We start from the raw sequence: 16,166 nt of genomic DNA, 5'->3' as shown, positions 1-16,166 counted from the left end.
TGTGTAAATCATTTAATGTTGCAGCGGTTTACTTAAATTACTTTTGCACTGCTTGATCAATAATAACTTCACCTATAATAATGCAGTTTATCTGGAAAATGATTCAACTAAATGTTATTTATACAGCATATAAATGTTATTTATACGCTGCAAGATAAAAACCCTACAACTTTAGAAAGAAAACCCCAGGAATCGGATGATGCTGGATGAGCAAGCACTCGGTGATGGCGACAAGGAAAAACTCCCTTTTTACAGGAAGAAGCCAGAAACAGAAACAGTCACAAAAATATTTGTAAATAACTTCTTTTTTTAAATACATAGAAATTGTAAATCTTTTTATTCATGCAGCCAGTCGTGCTAACATGCTCACATGGCAGCATGTTCGCATACCAACAGTTACTAACTATACATAATACAACTGATAAACTAGTTTTGCTATTAGCAACGGCTAGTAAATGTTTTGCAAACTCAAAAATAATTAAGAGTCTGTTCTCTTTCGTTATTGTCAGTGTGATTAATTTTCAAGACAAACACAACAAACATGTTCATAGTCTTTTTTTTAATGTGTTACAGTGAATAAACAAATTCTAACACATTAATTTGGATTCATGACCTGATTTCAGAAAATATATCTATCGATTTAACAATCTAGAAAATCTTTGATCTCAGTGCATCTTATTACATGTCATTACATGCCTGTATGATTTCATGGGTACAGTGTCAGAAATTAATTTAAGATTCATCCTTTAGCCACCCTTATACATTTCTTCTTCCATACCAGCATTTACTACCGCCTCTGCTTGGAAATTAAATAAAATTAAATAGTTTAATCACTAAAATCTTTTCCCCTCGTTATTTATTTATTTATTTATTTATTTTTGGGTGGGTGGGGGGGTGGGGTGGGGTGGATATGAGAGGAATAGAGAAAATACTCATTTGCTGATATATGTGTGCCAAACATGTAGCTACAGCCAGTAGTTTAGCATGAAGGCTGAGAACCAGGAGAAAAGCTACTTTGGCTATTTTCACGTATATTATGATCCAAAGTGAGCTTTCGAGGGTTTAAGTAGATGTAGTTACTTTTGAATAGAAAAAGGTCGGTCTTTTTTTTTTGCTGTTGTTTTTTTGCTATTCTGTTTTATCGACATCAAATTATGATTAGAAGTTGTTAGAAATAATAATTTGTTGAAATTCTCAAATCCCACAAAGGAAATGTAGATTCAGGCACAAGATTCAGACATGAAGTTGGACACATATTTGTCTGACGTGAACAAACATTAAGAAAAATGGGAAAATGCTACATTAGAAACCAAATCAACTGGTCCAGAAGGCACAGAAGACCCTATTTCAATAAAGATATAATTAAAAAGAATTGTAATGATATTAATAATAAACTGTCCTAACTGAGCTTTTAATGTAAAGCTCCTCAGCAATGGGATTCGTCCAGTTGTCATAATCTTTCCAGTTTTTGAATGTTTAGTCACGTGTTCAGGCAGATCATAGATGTTCTAACTGGTTTACCTACGGGAGGTAAGATTGCCTTTCAACAACTTGATCTAAAGATAACAGATCTTTCATAGTCAACTATAAAATTTGTCTGAATACAACATATTTACTTACTTAGCCAAAAACACTATGATTATCTTTACCATCTAAATAGTTTAAAAATAAACATTTATGCTGCAGTGCTAATGGCATAGGTTCATTTAATCAAATTATATTTAAGGTCTTAAAAGCTCAGTGGACAAGGGAAGACTAAATTTTCTGAATTAAGCAGAACTGAATTTAAACTACTCTCATGAAACACCACAGCTGCCCTGTCACGCTGTCTTAAATGCTTTTTAAATAGAAATCCTACAATGCGCAGAACACTATACTTTGGTTATGCTTTGTTAGATTGCTAAATATTCCAAATTTGAGACCCTGCACTGAATATTTTTCTGTAAATGTGCAATTTCAGGTGTTACAGCCTCTCAGTAAGTATGCATTACAGTATTACAGGGAGCAACATTTAAGATGATGCAACTGCTGAGGCAGGAATAAGATAAAGCAAGACGCGAGATGCGTATTCTGGTTACACATTAAGGACCACAGTAAGCATCGTGTACATGTGCATGTTTTCAGTCCCTCAAGTTGACGTCACTGAGTGTGAGAAGAACCTTCAGCTGCCAACACACTCGGTGCAGCTTTCATTTTTAGATCTTGCGGGTGTAAAGCGTTACTGAATGTGTGCTTGTTTGCTGGTAGCAAGAACAACATGTTTGCTTTGGATTATCATTACCTCTAGAAGGTGGGGAAGGCAATATTGTACAGTCTCAACCTTACTACAAAATATTAATTTTCTTCATTAAGTCAATAATTCAGTACAGTAAGTAGCAATATGTGCAAAAACATGGAAAGTCTCTGGCTATACTGTATGTGGCTATGGCTTATTTCATCTGAAGTAAGTGCTAGGCTATTCTAGGTAAGAAGAGACATCTAGCAGCATTAGCTAACACGCTACATTGAGAAATAGGTTTCTCAAATGTCAATCCACCCTCAGTTTCTTGGGTGCGGTGAAGTCCGTTGATGGCGTCCCGTTAGCATGTCCATTTGTTGATAGCAGGGAGCTGTTCTGTGGATGCTTCCTCTGAGAACCGCTCTTCTTCTTGTAAGTCTTGAGTGAGACAAAAGAGGGAAAAATAAATCACTACATATAATTTTATAGATGAAAATTCACTCTTCCTCTCAGCCTTCCTGGTTATTATAGTATAGCCCCGAACGACATATAGGAGAACAGGGCTCCACTCCTTGAGGCGGTAGTAATGTTTCCATGGTATTTCTCGATTCCTGGCTCCTCTAGTCGCATAACACAGTAACCTTGGGCTGGATACTGAACTCTGAGGAATCCATCAGAGTGTGAATGTTAGCTTGAGAACAGAACCCGTCTGTGAATCGGGCATATTTCATTTTATATAAAAACAAATGTAAGTTTGCTTGAGAAATAATAACTGCTGGCCACTGCTCTAATGACTCAAAGGTGCAAAGGGTACGTTTGCAGCAGACTACAGTCAGCTGTAGATAAAGGTTTGTGTTGGTGCTTTCACAAGTTCAGGTATTTTAAGGAGCAAGTTATTGTAGGACTGCGGATGTCATCCACTCCAGTGAATGGCTCTCTAAATTTTAATGGGTTTTGTGTAAAGGCAGAGGGCTGTAGCACAAAGGAACAAGAAGCACATCCGTGATAAAGAAAGTTTTCATAGGGAAAACTAAGCACACGTTCACTGCTTCCTTATGATTTAAAAAGGGTCCAAGTAGCAGCCAGGTATTCCTGATAAAATGCAATCAATTTAAATGATCATCAGAAAGAGTGCATGCTAAATGTTCACAACATTAAAATGAGAAAGACTGAACAAGTATGGCTCGTTTGCAAAGGTTTCCAACAGAAAGCCTCTTCTCTCTAAAAGAATGCAATGTTGCATCTGAGCAAACCACAAGGCATCTGGAAAAATGTCCTTCGGACAGATGTAACCAAAGTGGAAATGTTCAGCATTAAAACACAGCATAATGAAACAAACTGCTTATATGAACTGTCAAGTTAGATGGACCTGAATCATGAACTTTAAAGGCCATCTGTGTGACATCTAGGACTTAGTCAAAATCAGCTTAAACAACATGACAATGATCCCAAGCACCGTAACAGACTGGGCGAAAAAGAAAAGAATCAAGATGTTGCAATGGCTAAGTTAAGGTGTTACTAAGTCCAGATCTCATTTGCACTGAGACCTGGACTTTGAGAGCTGTGCCTGCAACATTCAATGAACTGAATCAACATTGTAAGACAGAGAGGGACAAAATTCCACCATAACAATGTGACACGCTGATAAAGTCGTGCATAAAACAATTACTTCCTTTGAATGTTTTACCTTCTTGCAAAGAAAAAACTCACCTGAATGTAGAAGTTCATGAAAAGGATAATGAGTGTGAACATGTAACTTATTTGGAAGTACAACCATCCCATCGGGAAGCCGCATGGCCATATGACTGCCAAAGTTGTCTGGGTCACAGTTAAAAAGAACTGGATCTGTGGAGAAAAACAAACAAACACATCACACACCACAGAGTGAGAGGGTGACAGAGAGCCCCCCCCCCCCAATGTTCCATACTACTTTATATTTCTGCAACACTACAGGCAAAGGAAATATTGCTCTTTTTATGCCACTACGTGCACGTTTTCATACAATACACACAAAGTGCTTATAAAATATACAGTTCAGTGTGTCAATCAGCCTTAAGTTATTTGACCTTGTAACGGAGTCTGTATTTCCTTTAAATGTTCTTTAAAAGAAATAAATTTAAAGGAGAATTACAGCAAACAGATTTAAAACTAGGAAGCACTTTGAGACACTGTTTAAACCCAAAGTAAACCTTTTTTTAACAATACATTTTCATAACTGCTTATTTAAACAGGATTACAAGGGATAGTAGCAATCTGAGCTGACATAAGACTGTTCTGCAAAGAAGAATGGGCAAGGATTTCAGTCGCTAGATGTGTAAAGCTGGTAGAGACACACCCCAAAAGACTGGCAGCTGTAATTGCAGCAAAAGATGGTTCTAAAAAGTATTGACTCAGGGGGCTGAATAATTACGCACACCCCACTTTGCAGTTATTTATTTGTAAAAAAATGTTTGGAATCATGTATGATTTTCGTTCCACTTCTCACGTGTACACCACTTTGTATTGGTCTTTCATGTGGAATTCCAATAAAATTGATTCATGTTTGTGGCTGTAATGTGACAAAATGTGGAAAAGTTCAAGGGGGTCAAATACTTTTGCAAGCCACTGTATATGAGTTTAAATACCTGGTTGACCCCACGTATTTAAACTCATCCACCTTCACTACCTGTCCTTCTTGCATCTTCACCTTTCCACCCGCCTCCTTCCCTTTCACATATATGTTTTCTCTTGCATCTCCTGACTTTCATTCATCTTCCACACGCACGCTAATCTAGCTACAAATCACAGAGTCATCTGCAGAAACTAAAGTCCATGGAGTTTCCAGTACTTTTGGATTTTAATTATGCATTTAATTGCACTTTTATTTGAAACAAACCACGTATTTTTTACTAAAATGCCGCTATTTTTACTTAAGAATCTGAATATTGTTTCTAGCACTGGAGGAAGAATGTGAACCCACCAGCTGTAACTGCGTGATGTACTTCTTCCACCAAAGGTATGGCCGGATGGCTGGAATGGCTGAGAGGCCATAGTACGAATACATCACGACGTGAATGAAGCTGTTTAGTGAGGCACCGAAGTACGCTGGAGAGGCACAAAAGAATGAGACAGGATGATATTAACAAAGAGAGAGCAGGGATAATAAACTTGTTATTAGTCTGTTGTGTTTGGAGAATTTACTACAGATTTTATGTTAAAATAAAAAATAAAAACACTAGAAACCATTAACAGTAAAGTAATGCAGAAGTAATATGGTTTATGTGAGCAGTAAAAAGCGCAAAGTTAGTTACACATTGTAGCAGCGTGTGGGTCAATAAGTGTCACTTTGTATCCTTTAAGAGACTAGAATGAGCTGCTTTCAAGGCTAATGGGTTAGAGCACTTGAATTATTTAGCTGAACTGTGATGCCAGACTGTTTCTGTGGTTACTGGAGGGTGAAGCTGTGTAAAAACACTCACAATGCCCACAAGGTATCCAGTTCATAACAAACCACCAGATATTCAGCATGCTAGCATGGTGGTAAAGGTGCAGGAACGTGATCTGGTGATTATTTTTTCGTAGTATGAAGAAGAAGGTGTCCATGAACTCGATGAGCTTGGAGAAGTAGTACCACCAGAGGACATTTATAATCTGGGTGGGGGTGGGGGAGGAGAGAGAGAGAAACCTTCATAGCAAACAAAATATATACACAAAAAAAAAAAAAAAAAAAATGTTGGCAAAATTGGAATGGGTTCCCAAAGGCACCCAAAGGTCTGGGAGGAATCTGTTTAACTGTAGGACTGACAAACTGATAAACCTTTTAATTTAATCGCTGCAGAACTGCAGAGCCAAGCACATTTCAGTGAGAGGCTTGTTTTCACTGATGCTGAAGACAGCCATCATGATGTCGAAAACTGGATTAAATGCACTGTCTCTGCAGCTTATCTGACTGGATTTATAGCTACCTGCCCACAGAAATCAAAGCAGATCAGTGGATACACATTTTAAGTAAAATGCCTAAATATGCTCTCTCTCTCGTATAGACTCTCTTACAATTTCACTATAAAGCCCATCAGTGTATCAAAGAAGCAATCAAAAGACAGAGGAACACCCACACAAAAAGAGTGCACAGTGTAAAGGTGACTGACCTTAATATCCGCTTCCTCTGCACTGTGAGTGTTCTGGCAGTAGAAGTTGTAGCCTCCGTGCCACGCAGCGCTAATGAGCTGTAGATAAAAAGACATTAAATGTAAAATTAATTTATTTTGTACCAAAAAAAAAAACAACTAAACACAAAGAATGTGCAGTGCACAAATAGAAGTGCATGATTTGTGTTTTTAAATATGACTCAATCCTTCCAGCAACTAACAAACGTGTGCAAATACACGCACAAATAGCAAGTAAGATAACTATTTTCTCCTGTTAATACATGTTGTGTCAGATTGTGATGAACCATCTTTAGCTGATAACAATTAATGACAACAAAGATGATACAGTTTAAAAGGCATCAAGCTCATTGTTTATCATCACACAACGTGCGGGAAGTCGTTTAATCTAGGAAAGGCTAATTGCAGTACTCCAGGACAGCGGTCCCCAACCCCCGGGCCTCGGACCAGTACCGGTCCGTGAGTCGTTTGGTACCAGGCCGCGAGAGTTGAGGCTCAGGTGTGAAATGTGTGGTTTTCAGGGTTTTTATCGGTTTTCAGCGTTATTTTGTTATCGTTTTTATCGTTAACTCGCTTTTCCTGGGTCTTTTCACGTGTTTTATGTATAACTCTTCTATTTTTCAGTACCGGTACTAGTTTTATTTTGTTGTATTTTTCTGCGACACCTTAAAGGCCGGTCCGTGAAAATATTGTCGGGCATAAACCGGTCCGTGGTATTCAGCAAAGGACACCATGTACTCACCTTTAGTCTACATTAACTCCCTTTTGTTTGCACTGATTTTTGTGTGTGTATGTCAAAGGTTTCATTGGAATGTTTGCAAAGCTCCGAACACTTTCTGACCGGCTGCTATGTTCCTTAAAATCCAGACTCTCAGACCATCTGCAACATGTTAGCTTCAACAATAAACATGCAGCAGCAGCAGCAGCCTGTAATCTCTGTGGACTACATAAGAGGAGGAAACTTACAGAAACTGGATTATTCAGCCTATTTGTTGCCATTTCTAGTAAATCTTGTTAGAGGCATTGAAAGGGCACATTAAAGAATAATTATTCAAATACACGTGGATGACTTAGCTGATTGCTGAGTCACCACTTCCATATAGATGCACTTTGTCTGCTGCTGTAAAAGGCTTCACTTACACAGCTTAGAGCCAAGAAACCGCCAGCAGAATGAGGTTTGTATTTTATCTTGTGGGCACAGATATTAGCCTGTCTCTAACTTAATATACAGCTTTGATTGATTGATTTTTTTCAGACTTACAGATGCATTATAGTCAAACAAAACTGATCACAATTACAGTTGTGCTCTGGAAAGTTGACAAAGATCAAAAGTGGCCTGTACTTTGATTCACATCAGGTGGCCTTGATTGATTTTGCACTGCCAAAAGTTCACCCCGTGGCTGCGGCATTACCAAACTGGAGTGCTTAATGAATCAAAGCAGGCAACAGTCCACTGGGGCCTTACGCAATGCAGCGGGACAGACAAGATTGGTCTGCCAGCTGTGATGGGGAGGAGACTAAAGATACTTTAGACTTACACGTCCTCAGAAATGCTATGTCTGGTTCTGACATCCTGGTGTTCACAGTACGCATAACAGCAGATGCTGTCACTGATAAGAGAACTCTGCACTATTGCCACATCCCAGTGCACTGAGCTCAGACTGACTGAGCCTCCCTGCCAAATAAGAATGCTCTTCCATGTTTGTTTACATTAGTGCGTCTCTCAATTGCAGTCACTTAGTCAGCCCGTTTATAAAAAAGCAGTTTTCCAGCAAACAATAGTGTCCTGTGCTAAAAGCTGGCACAATGAGCCTGTCAGCATCCAGCTGCGTCCCTCTCTCCCCCCCGGGGGCTTTGTCTCTTGGTGCAGCTTTCAGCCACAGATGCAGGCAGCCAATTCCTCGCAAAAGAGTGATGGCGCACTGATATCTGTTAAAAATGAAGCTATAATTAATTTTACACTCAATTTTTGTACTAATCTAGCATGATAACTCATGTTAGAGGCAGATGTGGGAGGTAACAAAGTATAAATACTTCGCTACTATAGGTATCAGTACTTTTTCTGACAGCTTTTTACTTTTACCTGCTACATTTTCAAATCTGTACTTTCTACTCCTTACATTTTCAAAACTTTTTGAGGGGAGTTATTATTTCGTCACTGTGTCTTCAAACGTGAAACTGATTTAAGCCTGAAGAGTAACAAATGGAATCACCGGAGGACGTCGCATAAAAAGAGATGAAAGAGGAAAACCGTGTGCCAAATTGGGCGGGTGTTTTTTGGCACACCGGAACGATTGCAGGTGTCTATAAGTTGCGGTGTCTGAAGTTCAGCATCTTCAGCGAGCATCTTGATGAATTCATTTGTGTACATCCACAAAGAGCAGTGGGTCAGCTGATCACAGCCTGTACACTAAGAAGATCTACTGGAGCTCTAGACGGTAATAATTGTGAGTTGTGATTCTTTTCCCCATGCTGAGCCATTACCGCTGATTTTAGGATTCCCCCACCTGCTAAATTAGTCTTTAACCTCTTCCCAACTCATTTTCCTGTTTAGAGGCAAAGTCACCCTCTACAGAAAATAGAGCTATTTTTTAATTTTCTGTCTTTTTCTCTGCTCATGTCCTACTTCCCTGATTCAAGCCCAGTACCTTTGTAAGAATTAAAATGTAAACTGAAATAAAATCAGTATTTCTATCTACTAATATTATTTTATCATTACATTAATATAGGACAAGGTTCGGTTAGCTTTGCATTGCAAAAGTGGTAGAAATGTTCTTCAAGGAGGTACTTTTACTTTCTTTAAGTAGGTGAGATGCCTGCTGTTGTGATTTGGCACTATATAAATGAAACTGATTTGAATTTTCAACACATTAACTTAAACAACCGTCACACTTACTGCCTTGTATAACCTGCCTCTTGATAGTTGCCACAGTAACAACACAATCAATGGCCAATTGGTGTAGATCTAGTTCTGGGTCATTTTAGTTTCCTCCTCTTTATTTTATAATCTATTTGCAGTGCGACTCTGCTGTGTTTGCTTTGGCCCAGTTTAGCTCATCTCTCAGCGCTGAGCAGTTCGTTTACCTCATAGAACATATAAAAGGACAAGAGCGTCAGGCCCAGATTGTAGAACACCATGACGGCTCTGCAGGAGTACGGCTGCCTGTGTTTCATGTACTTGGGCCCCATCCAAACGATCAGAAGGTACATGACTGTGAGTGCAAAGGTTGGTGGGTAGTTGTCGAGCAGCAGCATTCCCCGAACCCGCTGATCTGAAATATGGAGATAAAGAGGTGAGGAGAGGAGGATGGACAACAAGGTGGCCTGACTGCCAGCAGCAAATGAATGAAGAGAGCTGAAAAGAAATCACCAGCAAAAGGAATATTGCTCAACACCTAGAAAGTTAGCAGGCGGAAAAGCACAAGACGATCCACAGAGCAGTGTCGAGCATGTAACGTACGACTTGGGTCAAAGGTTTTAAGTAATGTTTACCTTATATAACATTTTCTCACAGGGTACTTGTAGAGTTGTGAATGATTTGCACCGTTCAGTGAATTAGTGCAATTTGCATCATCTTACCTCTTGGACCCATCCATGAGTCGATATACGCGTTCAGTTTATGATTGAAGGTCTCCATTTTTCACCTAGAAAAAGAACAGAGTGTTGTTAGACGTTATTACAAGATAATTATTCAAAAGCTTAAAAAAAGAATAATAAATGTAAAGGAGTATGTGCTACAGTAAGGTAATCGAACTACTCTGTATCATCTACAATTAAGACTTTTAGCAGCATGAGCATCACGGCGACTGTGGTTAGCACCGTTTCCTCACAGCAAGAAGCTTCTGGGTTCAGACCTTGGTGGGGCACTACTGTGTGGAGTTCGCAGGTTCACTGGGAGCTCTGGTTTCTTGCAGGATTAAAAGATATGTTATGTTAATGCTGCCTATGTATGCCCAGGGTAAACTTGAGTTCTGTGCATTCAGGAGAGGATGACTCATCACACCACGATTTTATATGCAACATACCAGGTTGAACCCCATTTTCCTTCACAACTTCATTAATCCTTCATATTCAACATAGATTCAAGGTGCTGGAAACACTCCTGGGAAAGCCTTGTTCATATTGACATGATGACACCACGCAGTTACTGCAGATTTGTCAGCTGCAGATCCAAGTGTAGCCCTGTTGGATTGTGATCTGGAGATTGTAGAGGACCTTTGAGCACACTAAACTCATTGTCATGTTCAAGAAACAGGTTTAAGATGATTTGAGCTTCGTGACATGCCGCATTATTCCCCCAGAAGCAACCATCAGTAGGTATACTGCTGCCATAAAGGGACCCGGATTAGTCAGCAACAATACTCAGGTAGGCTGTGGTGTTTAACCAGTGCTCAGTTGTTATCAAAGGGCTCAACATGTGCCAAGAAAACACCCCAATAAACTAATATACCAACACCAGCAGCCTGAACACACTTTCATGTTACCTGGACCAAATTCAGACCTTCAACATCCAAATGTTACCAATGTTTCCAGTCTTGTATTGACCAAACTTGGTGGGCCTGTGCAAGTGGTAGCATCAGTTTCCTGTTGTTAGCTGCCCATCTTCTTTGAGATTCAATGTGTTATGCGTTCAGAGATGCTCTTCTGCATACCATGGCTGTAACGACTGGTTGTTTGTATAGTTACTATTGTCTTCTCATCAGCTTGAAGCACTCCGGCCATTCTCCTCTGACTTTTGGCATCAATGAGGCTTTTTCAGCCAAAGAAATGCTGCTCTTCAGGATATCTTACCAGTCTGTGTAAACCCTGAAGATGGTCATGTGAGAAAATCCAGGTAGATGAGCAGTTTCTGAAATTTCTAACCGATTGTGTTGCTTAATCAGTCATTCCAAATGTGAGTTGAGAGACTGAGCTAACGCCACTGGATGTCTCTGTGCGTCTCTCTCTCACACACACACACACACACACACACACACACACACACACACACACACAAAATACTAGGTTATAACCTAAATTTAATACCACGGTACCTAAATAAGTCTAATGAAGAACATGACGCCCAAAACCACCTCTCCCAATATGGTTGTCATTTGGAATTAGTAACAACAGTCACTTATGAGAGCAAGTACAATTTCAGGGAGTAAAACAAAACCAGCACAATGAAAAGATGTTAAGTCTATAGAGTGTGGTGGAAACCAACCATAGTTTTATCACTACAAGTAGACATAGAGATGAATGCAGTGGTAATCAATCCTTGTGAAAGATGTCTTTATTAGTGATCAAAACCACAGCCTTTTAAAAAATATGATCAACTCTAAGCAGCGTTTAAACACCATGACATAACTCCAAGAAATCAATTCTGATATATGCCTATCAGCAGCTGAAAGCATCTGTGCCTGCCTGCCTTTTTAAGTCTCCATACTTCAGTCCATAGATTCTCTCCACCTAACACATCCCATAAACCTAGCAGTGATCCTTCACATCCCTCTTGTTTCCATCAACACATCAAATATATCCAGTTCTCACTCTGGGATGCAAATGAAGTGCAGAGGCCAGGAGGCAGGTGTACTCAGAGGATAACCACGACTCTATCCCATTACTACCAATGTGTATTGATCCTCTGGCTCTCAGATTGTTGAAGATGATGAACGTGTCAGAATGTGCAGATTCATTAGCCCTTTATGTGTATATTTCCTAAACCTTGTGGATGTTCTGCTGCCAAAGCTGTCATATTGTGGTGGTGGTTGTGGCCCTGTGTCTGCTGATAGTTCAGCCCTTTGTGACCGTTTCAAACCCACAGTTTGTAATGTCCCCCTCCTGATTTAAACAGCTGCCTGAGGAGCTGTCAAGAAGAGCGTGAAAGCAAATTATTGCTCTGTCAGTAGATATACCACTATATAACTGTCATACAGCAAAAAGTTAGGTTTTACTGCTATACTTCAGAAAGTCAGATCGGCCCAGTGATATGAAGCAGAAGGCCATGTACAGGCCAGTATGAACGTCTGGATGTGCACCACTGGATATTTTTTCCATATAAGTCTAATAAGTTACTACTGCCAGGTTCTGTTCACAAGCCTGTCTCCTACTATGATTTACAGCAGCAGGAAGCACATTCATCACGACACGCAGGCCTGGATAAACGCATCATGTTTTTAACAATACAGGACATTTTCAAAAACCAGTGCTTCTACACAATAACAGCACTGCTTCCACATACAGTCTTAACAATACTCTCACTTCAGAAGTGCATGAATCCCTGCGTTAAGATTTTCTTACTCCCAATCTGATAAGTCTCATGATCACATGCTTTATTCATTATCACCCCAGAGGTGTTTACACATTCCTGCAGGCCTTTATATTGTTTGCAAAAGCCTGCTGTATCACTTCAGCCTTTGCAAACAGAAATAGTACGACTGCCTTCTTTATATCCTCTGACATGTTTCCCCAGCTATTGAGTCAATGCAGCAGTCTGTGATCTAACCGACTGCTGCACCGCTGGACTGTCGCTACACCTGCCCCCTGAGAGCATGAAGACAAATCCCATTCTCCTGCAAGCTGAGAGATACTGTAGCTCTTCTACCACATATGAAAACACTTTTTTGACTCTTACATTGACAGTAAATCGCACCGTTTTTCAGAATAACCTTGGCCACTAAAGACAGAAATGTGAGCAGATCTATCAAATTTAACCAAAGCATCTCAATTCAACCTGCACACGCCTCTTAGACACAGTCATATGATACTGAAATGCAACTAACAGAACTGAGAGGACACACTAATGACTTTGTTTACATGCATTCAGAAAGTCTTTTAATCTATGTAAAGAAATTCTTATTTAAACTGACTAAAGCCCATAAATACAGAGTATATATAAGTAAAAGTTAAACACCTATTTGAATCGCTGCTCAGGGAACACATAGCATGTAATCATTTATCTGTCGGCACTGAATATGGCTTATTCTGATCGACCCCACTTTGGTAATATCCTCGCTGATTATCTGAGATGCATTAGGCTGCACCAAAACATGATAATCTGCAGGGCCTTAATCAGAGCAGGCTGAGCCTCAACAGGGGAGCAGGTTAGCAGCCAGTCAGTGAGTCTTTGCTGGGTACAAGCTGCATGCAGCCCTGCAAAATATGTCTAAACAGTCAGAGCTGAAGCTTCTATTTAGTGTTGTTTTATTTATATAGCACTAAATCACAACAACAGTTGCCTCAGGGTGCTTTATATTGTAAGATAAAGATCCTACAATAATGCACATATGACCCCCTATGAGCAAGGGCTTTGGTGACAGTAGGAAGGAAAAATTCCCTTTTTAACAGGAAGAAAACCTCCAGCAGAATAAGGGTCAGAAAGGGACGGCCATCTCCTGCAACTGGTTCTTCTTGAAGAGAGGAAGACTCTCTAATAGTATTCATCACTGCAGTATGTGCCACTTTAAAGGCTCTCTGTTTCTTTCAGGCTACTCTGGGAATGGTTTGTAATAATTTCTCCACTACTGTGGCGATTTTCACTTTATTTACCAGGTGTTTGTCAAAAATCAGAGAGTCCTCTTATTAGAGTTCTCCTCAAACATCACCACACAAAGATAAGACTATCAAACCAATCAATGCACATCTGTTTTGCTAACCTGCACAAGAATAAACACAACCTTAGCTTTTTAAACTCATTTCATTGTCTTCACATTCATTACTGGTACTTTCTTGGACACTTTTATCTTCTCAATTTTTTTATGACTGCTGTGTGAAGGTTGTCTGGCAAACTAAGATTTCCGTTGTACAGTATAAACCTGTCTGTGCTTATTTGCATGTGTATATGACACTTACAAAACTTTATGGACATTTCCCACCTCTGGTAACACATGTAACTAATTCTCAACAAAAATTAAACTACAACTAAAAACCAGCATCATGTTTTCACTCTAAGCACCTGTCATGTCTTATTAATTACATGGAAATAGTCGATATAAGGCTAGCTTATTCTCTCTAGTGCCCTGCTTTAAATGCTAATGTACTCATTAACTGCATGGGTGACCACCAAGAATAAAGTGGCTCTACAGATGATGATGATGATGATGATGAAGAAACCCAATTCAGTTCCCGAGAGCACATAAAAATGCACACTTTCACTCCTGGGTTTGTCACATTATCTACAGCCATCACTTACAAACATGTATTAAGCGCACAAAAACACGTTGCAGTACTCGGTGGCTACTTCCAAAGAGTTTTGACGTGATGATCGCGACAGGTTCACGGGACTGCTACACAAAACCGCCTCTCTCCCCCCCCAACACACACACAGTATTATTGTATAATAGCAACTATTCTGCATGGAGGGGGGGTCACACGTGTAACCCTAAGCTGCACTTTACGCACTATCCTGTTCAGCAGCAGCCCCGTTAACCTAAAGATGTGAGCTGCTGCCGACGACGTTAACCCCGTTAATTTCAAAGCGGAAACTTCCAGAGAGGAATTCATTAACATGCCGAGCAGCAAACTTCGCATCCCGTCGATCGCAACCTACAACCCACAGTAACAGCAGAGGTCACCGCTTCGGGAGCATCAGTCAAAACTGGTCGCTTTCACTGCAGACGCCATGAAGGCAGCATCATTAATAATAATTATATATTTTTTTTTTTTAAAGAAGAAATAAAACGTAGAAGAAGACAGAGAAAGCGCCTACCGTACAGCCACGGAGCTGGGCCGGCGCCTTATTTAGACGGAGGAAGAAGCCCTGAGAGTGGATCAGGAGAGAGTGGATGCAGCTGTGAGCAGCGGACTGCCTACCTTTGGAGGCGGAGTGAGAAAAAAGGAGAAAAAAAGCCCGCCTGTGTAACCTTGGCTTGGCCGGGTCTGGGCACAATGTGCAGCCTTGTCGCTCACAGTGGAAAATAGTGGGAGGAACACGCAGATTGGCCCATTGCCCCGCAGGAGGGCTACAGCCACGAGGTGACCCGATGCGTTGCAACTGCACACGCAGGAAAAAGGGAAAGAAGATGACATGCAGGTTTTCTGTACCTTCCTGTAACTTTATTACAAAGTCACATTCATTAGAAGGAAGAATTGGGTCGTTGCAGATTTTATTTCTCATCAGTGGGAAACATATTTGAAGTAGAAATGAAGTAGAAATAATTGAAGCCACACGTGACGTTTATGGTTTAAAGACACGAGTTATGTCACAGGTTTTTACTGCTGGTCAAAGGGGCGCTCGTTCGTGCATCGTGATTTTTTTTTAAGCTTTGCACTATGCCAAGGAGTCAGGCTTCTGATCAGGCATCATTTAATCTGTATCAAAGATCACTTCTGATGTAGAAAAAAAATCCTCCTGTCGCAGGAGACTTAAAAAAAAATCTTTTCTTTAAGTGTCTAAATCAGGGGAGTTAAACATAAGGTTTGGGGGCCAGAATCAGCCCAGCAAAGACTCGAGTTTGGCCCACTGGAAGGCTGTGGAAATATGACAGATGGCATTATATTTAGATTTTTGTTGTATTTTCATAGCTTTTTACAGCTTTTCCTAAGTAATAGATAAAATAATATCAGTTAAAACACAGAAAATCCCCATTTTTTACATTTCTTTCTTCTTCTTTTGTTTTTTTTCCAGTGAGTCCACGGGAAAAGGGGACATTTTTTGCGAATTAATGTGAATTACTCTCATGCTCACTTGAAATCAAAGTGAGTTGACGTGGCCCACTATGTAAAATGAGTTTGATATCCCTGGTCTAGTTTACAACTGTTTTTATGACTTGTCATAATAAAGACACTCTTTCATTGTCTTTCTCTCTCTTTTGAAATGAAATATT

At 39.9% G+C, this 16,166-nt stretch overlaps 1 protein-coding gene across 2 annotated transcripts; it reads right to left on the bottom strand.

The window, feature by feature from the left end:
• Window positions 1–893: 893 nt before the first annotated feature.
• On the bottom strand, window positions 894–15,649 carry elovl5 (ELOVL fatty acid elongase 5). 2 transcript variants are annotated; one of them, XM_082556648.1, is made up of 8 exons: window positions 15,154–15,649; window positions 9,943–10,007; window positions 9,448–9,635; window positions 6,346–6,423; window positions 5,677–5,848; window positions 5,178–5,302; window positions 3,929–4,063; window positions 894–2,656 (listed from the first exon to the last, which is right to left on the bottom strand). In XM_082556648.1, exons 2-8 carry the CDS (start codon window positions 9,998–10,000, stop codon window positions 2,528–2,530), a joined length of 885 nt encoding a protein of 294 aa, XP_082412774.1. In that variant the 5' UTR covers window positions 10,001–10,007; window positions 15,154–15,649; the 3' UTR covers window positions 894–2,527. The 2 variants fall into 2 exon arrangements, with proteins under 2 accessions (XP_082412774.1, XP_082412773.1); XM_082556647.1 differs by lacking the exon at window positions 15,154–15,649 and adding an exon at window positions 15,050–15,147.
• Between the last annotated feature and the right edge of the window lie 517 nt (window positions 15,650–16,166).

The sequence above is a fragment of the Aulonocara stuartgranti genome, assembly GCF_965226115.1.
Source record: "Aulonocara stuartgranti genome assembly, chromosome: 13".
NCBI lineage: Eukaryota > Metazoa > Chordata > Actinopteri > Cichliformes > Cichlidae > Aulonocara > Aulonocara stuartgranti.
Note: the sequence above shows the minus strand (reverse complement) of the source record. Positions and strands in the feature narration are given on the sequence as shown.

Excerpts from the sequence above, each read along its gene's own strand:
- elovl5 (XM_082556648.1), bottom strand. The coding sequence starts at position 10,000 with ATGGAGACCTTCAATCATAAACTGAACGCGTATATCGACTCATGGATG. Across the intron at positions 9,636-9,942 it reads CTCATGGATGGGTCCAAGAG|ATCAGCGGGTTCGGGGAATG; the intron begins GTAAGATGATGC and ends TCCATATTTCAG. Across the intron at positions 5,849-6,345 it reads CAGAGGAAGCGGATATTAAG|ATTATAAATGTCCTCTGGTG; the intron begins GTCAGTCACCTT and ends ACCCCCACCCAG.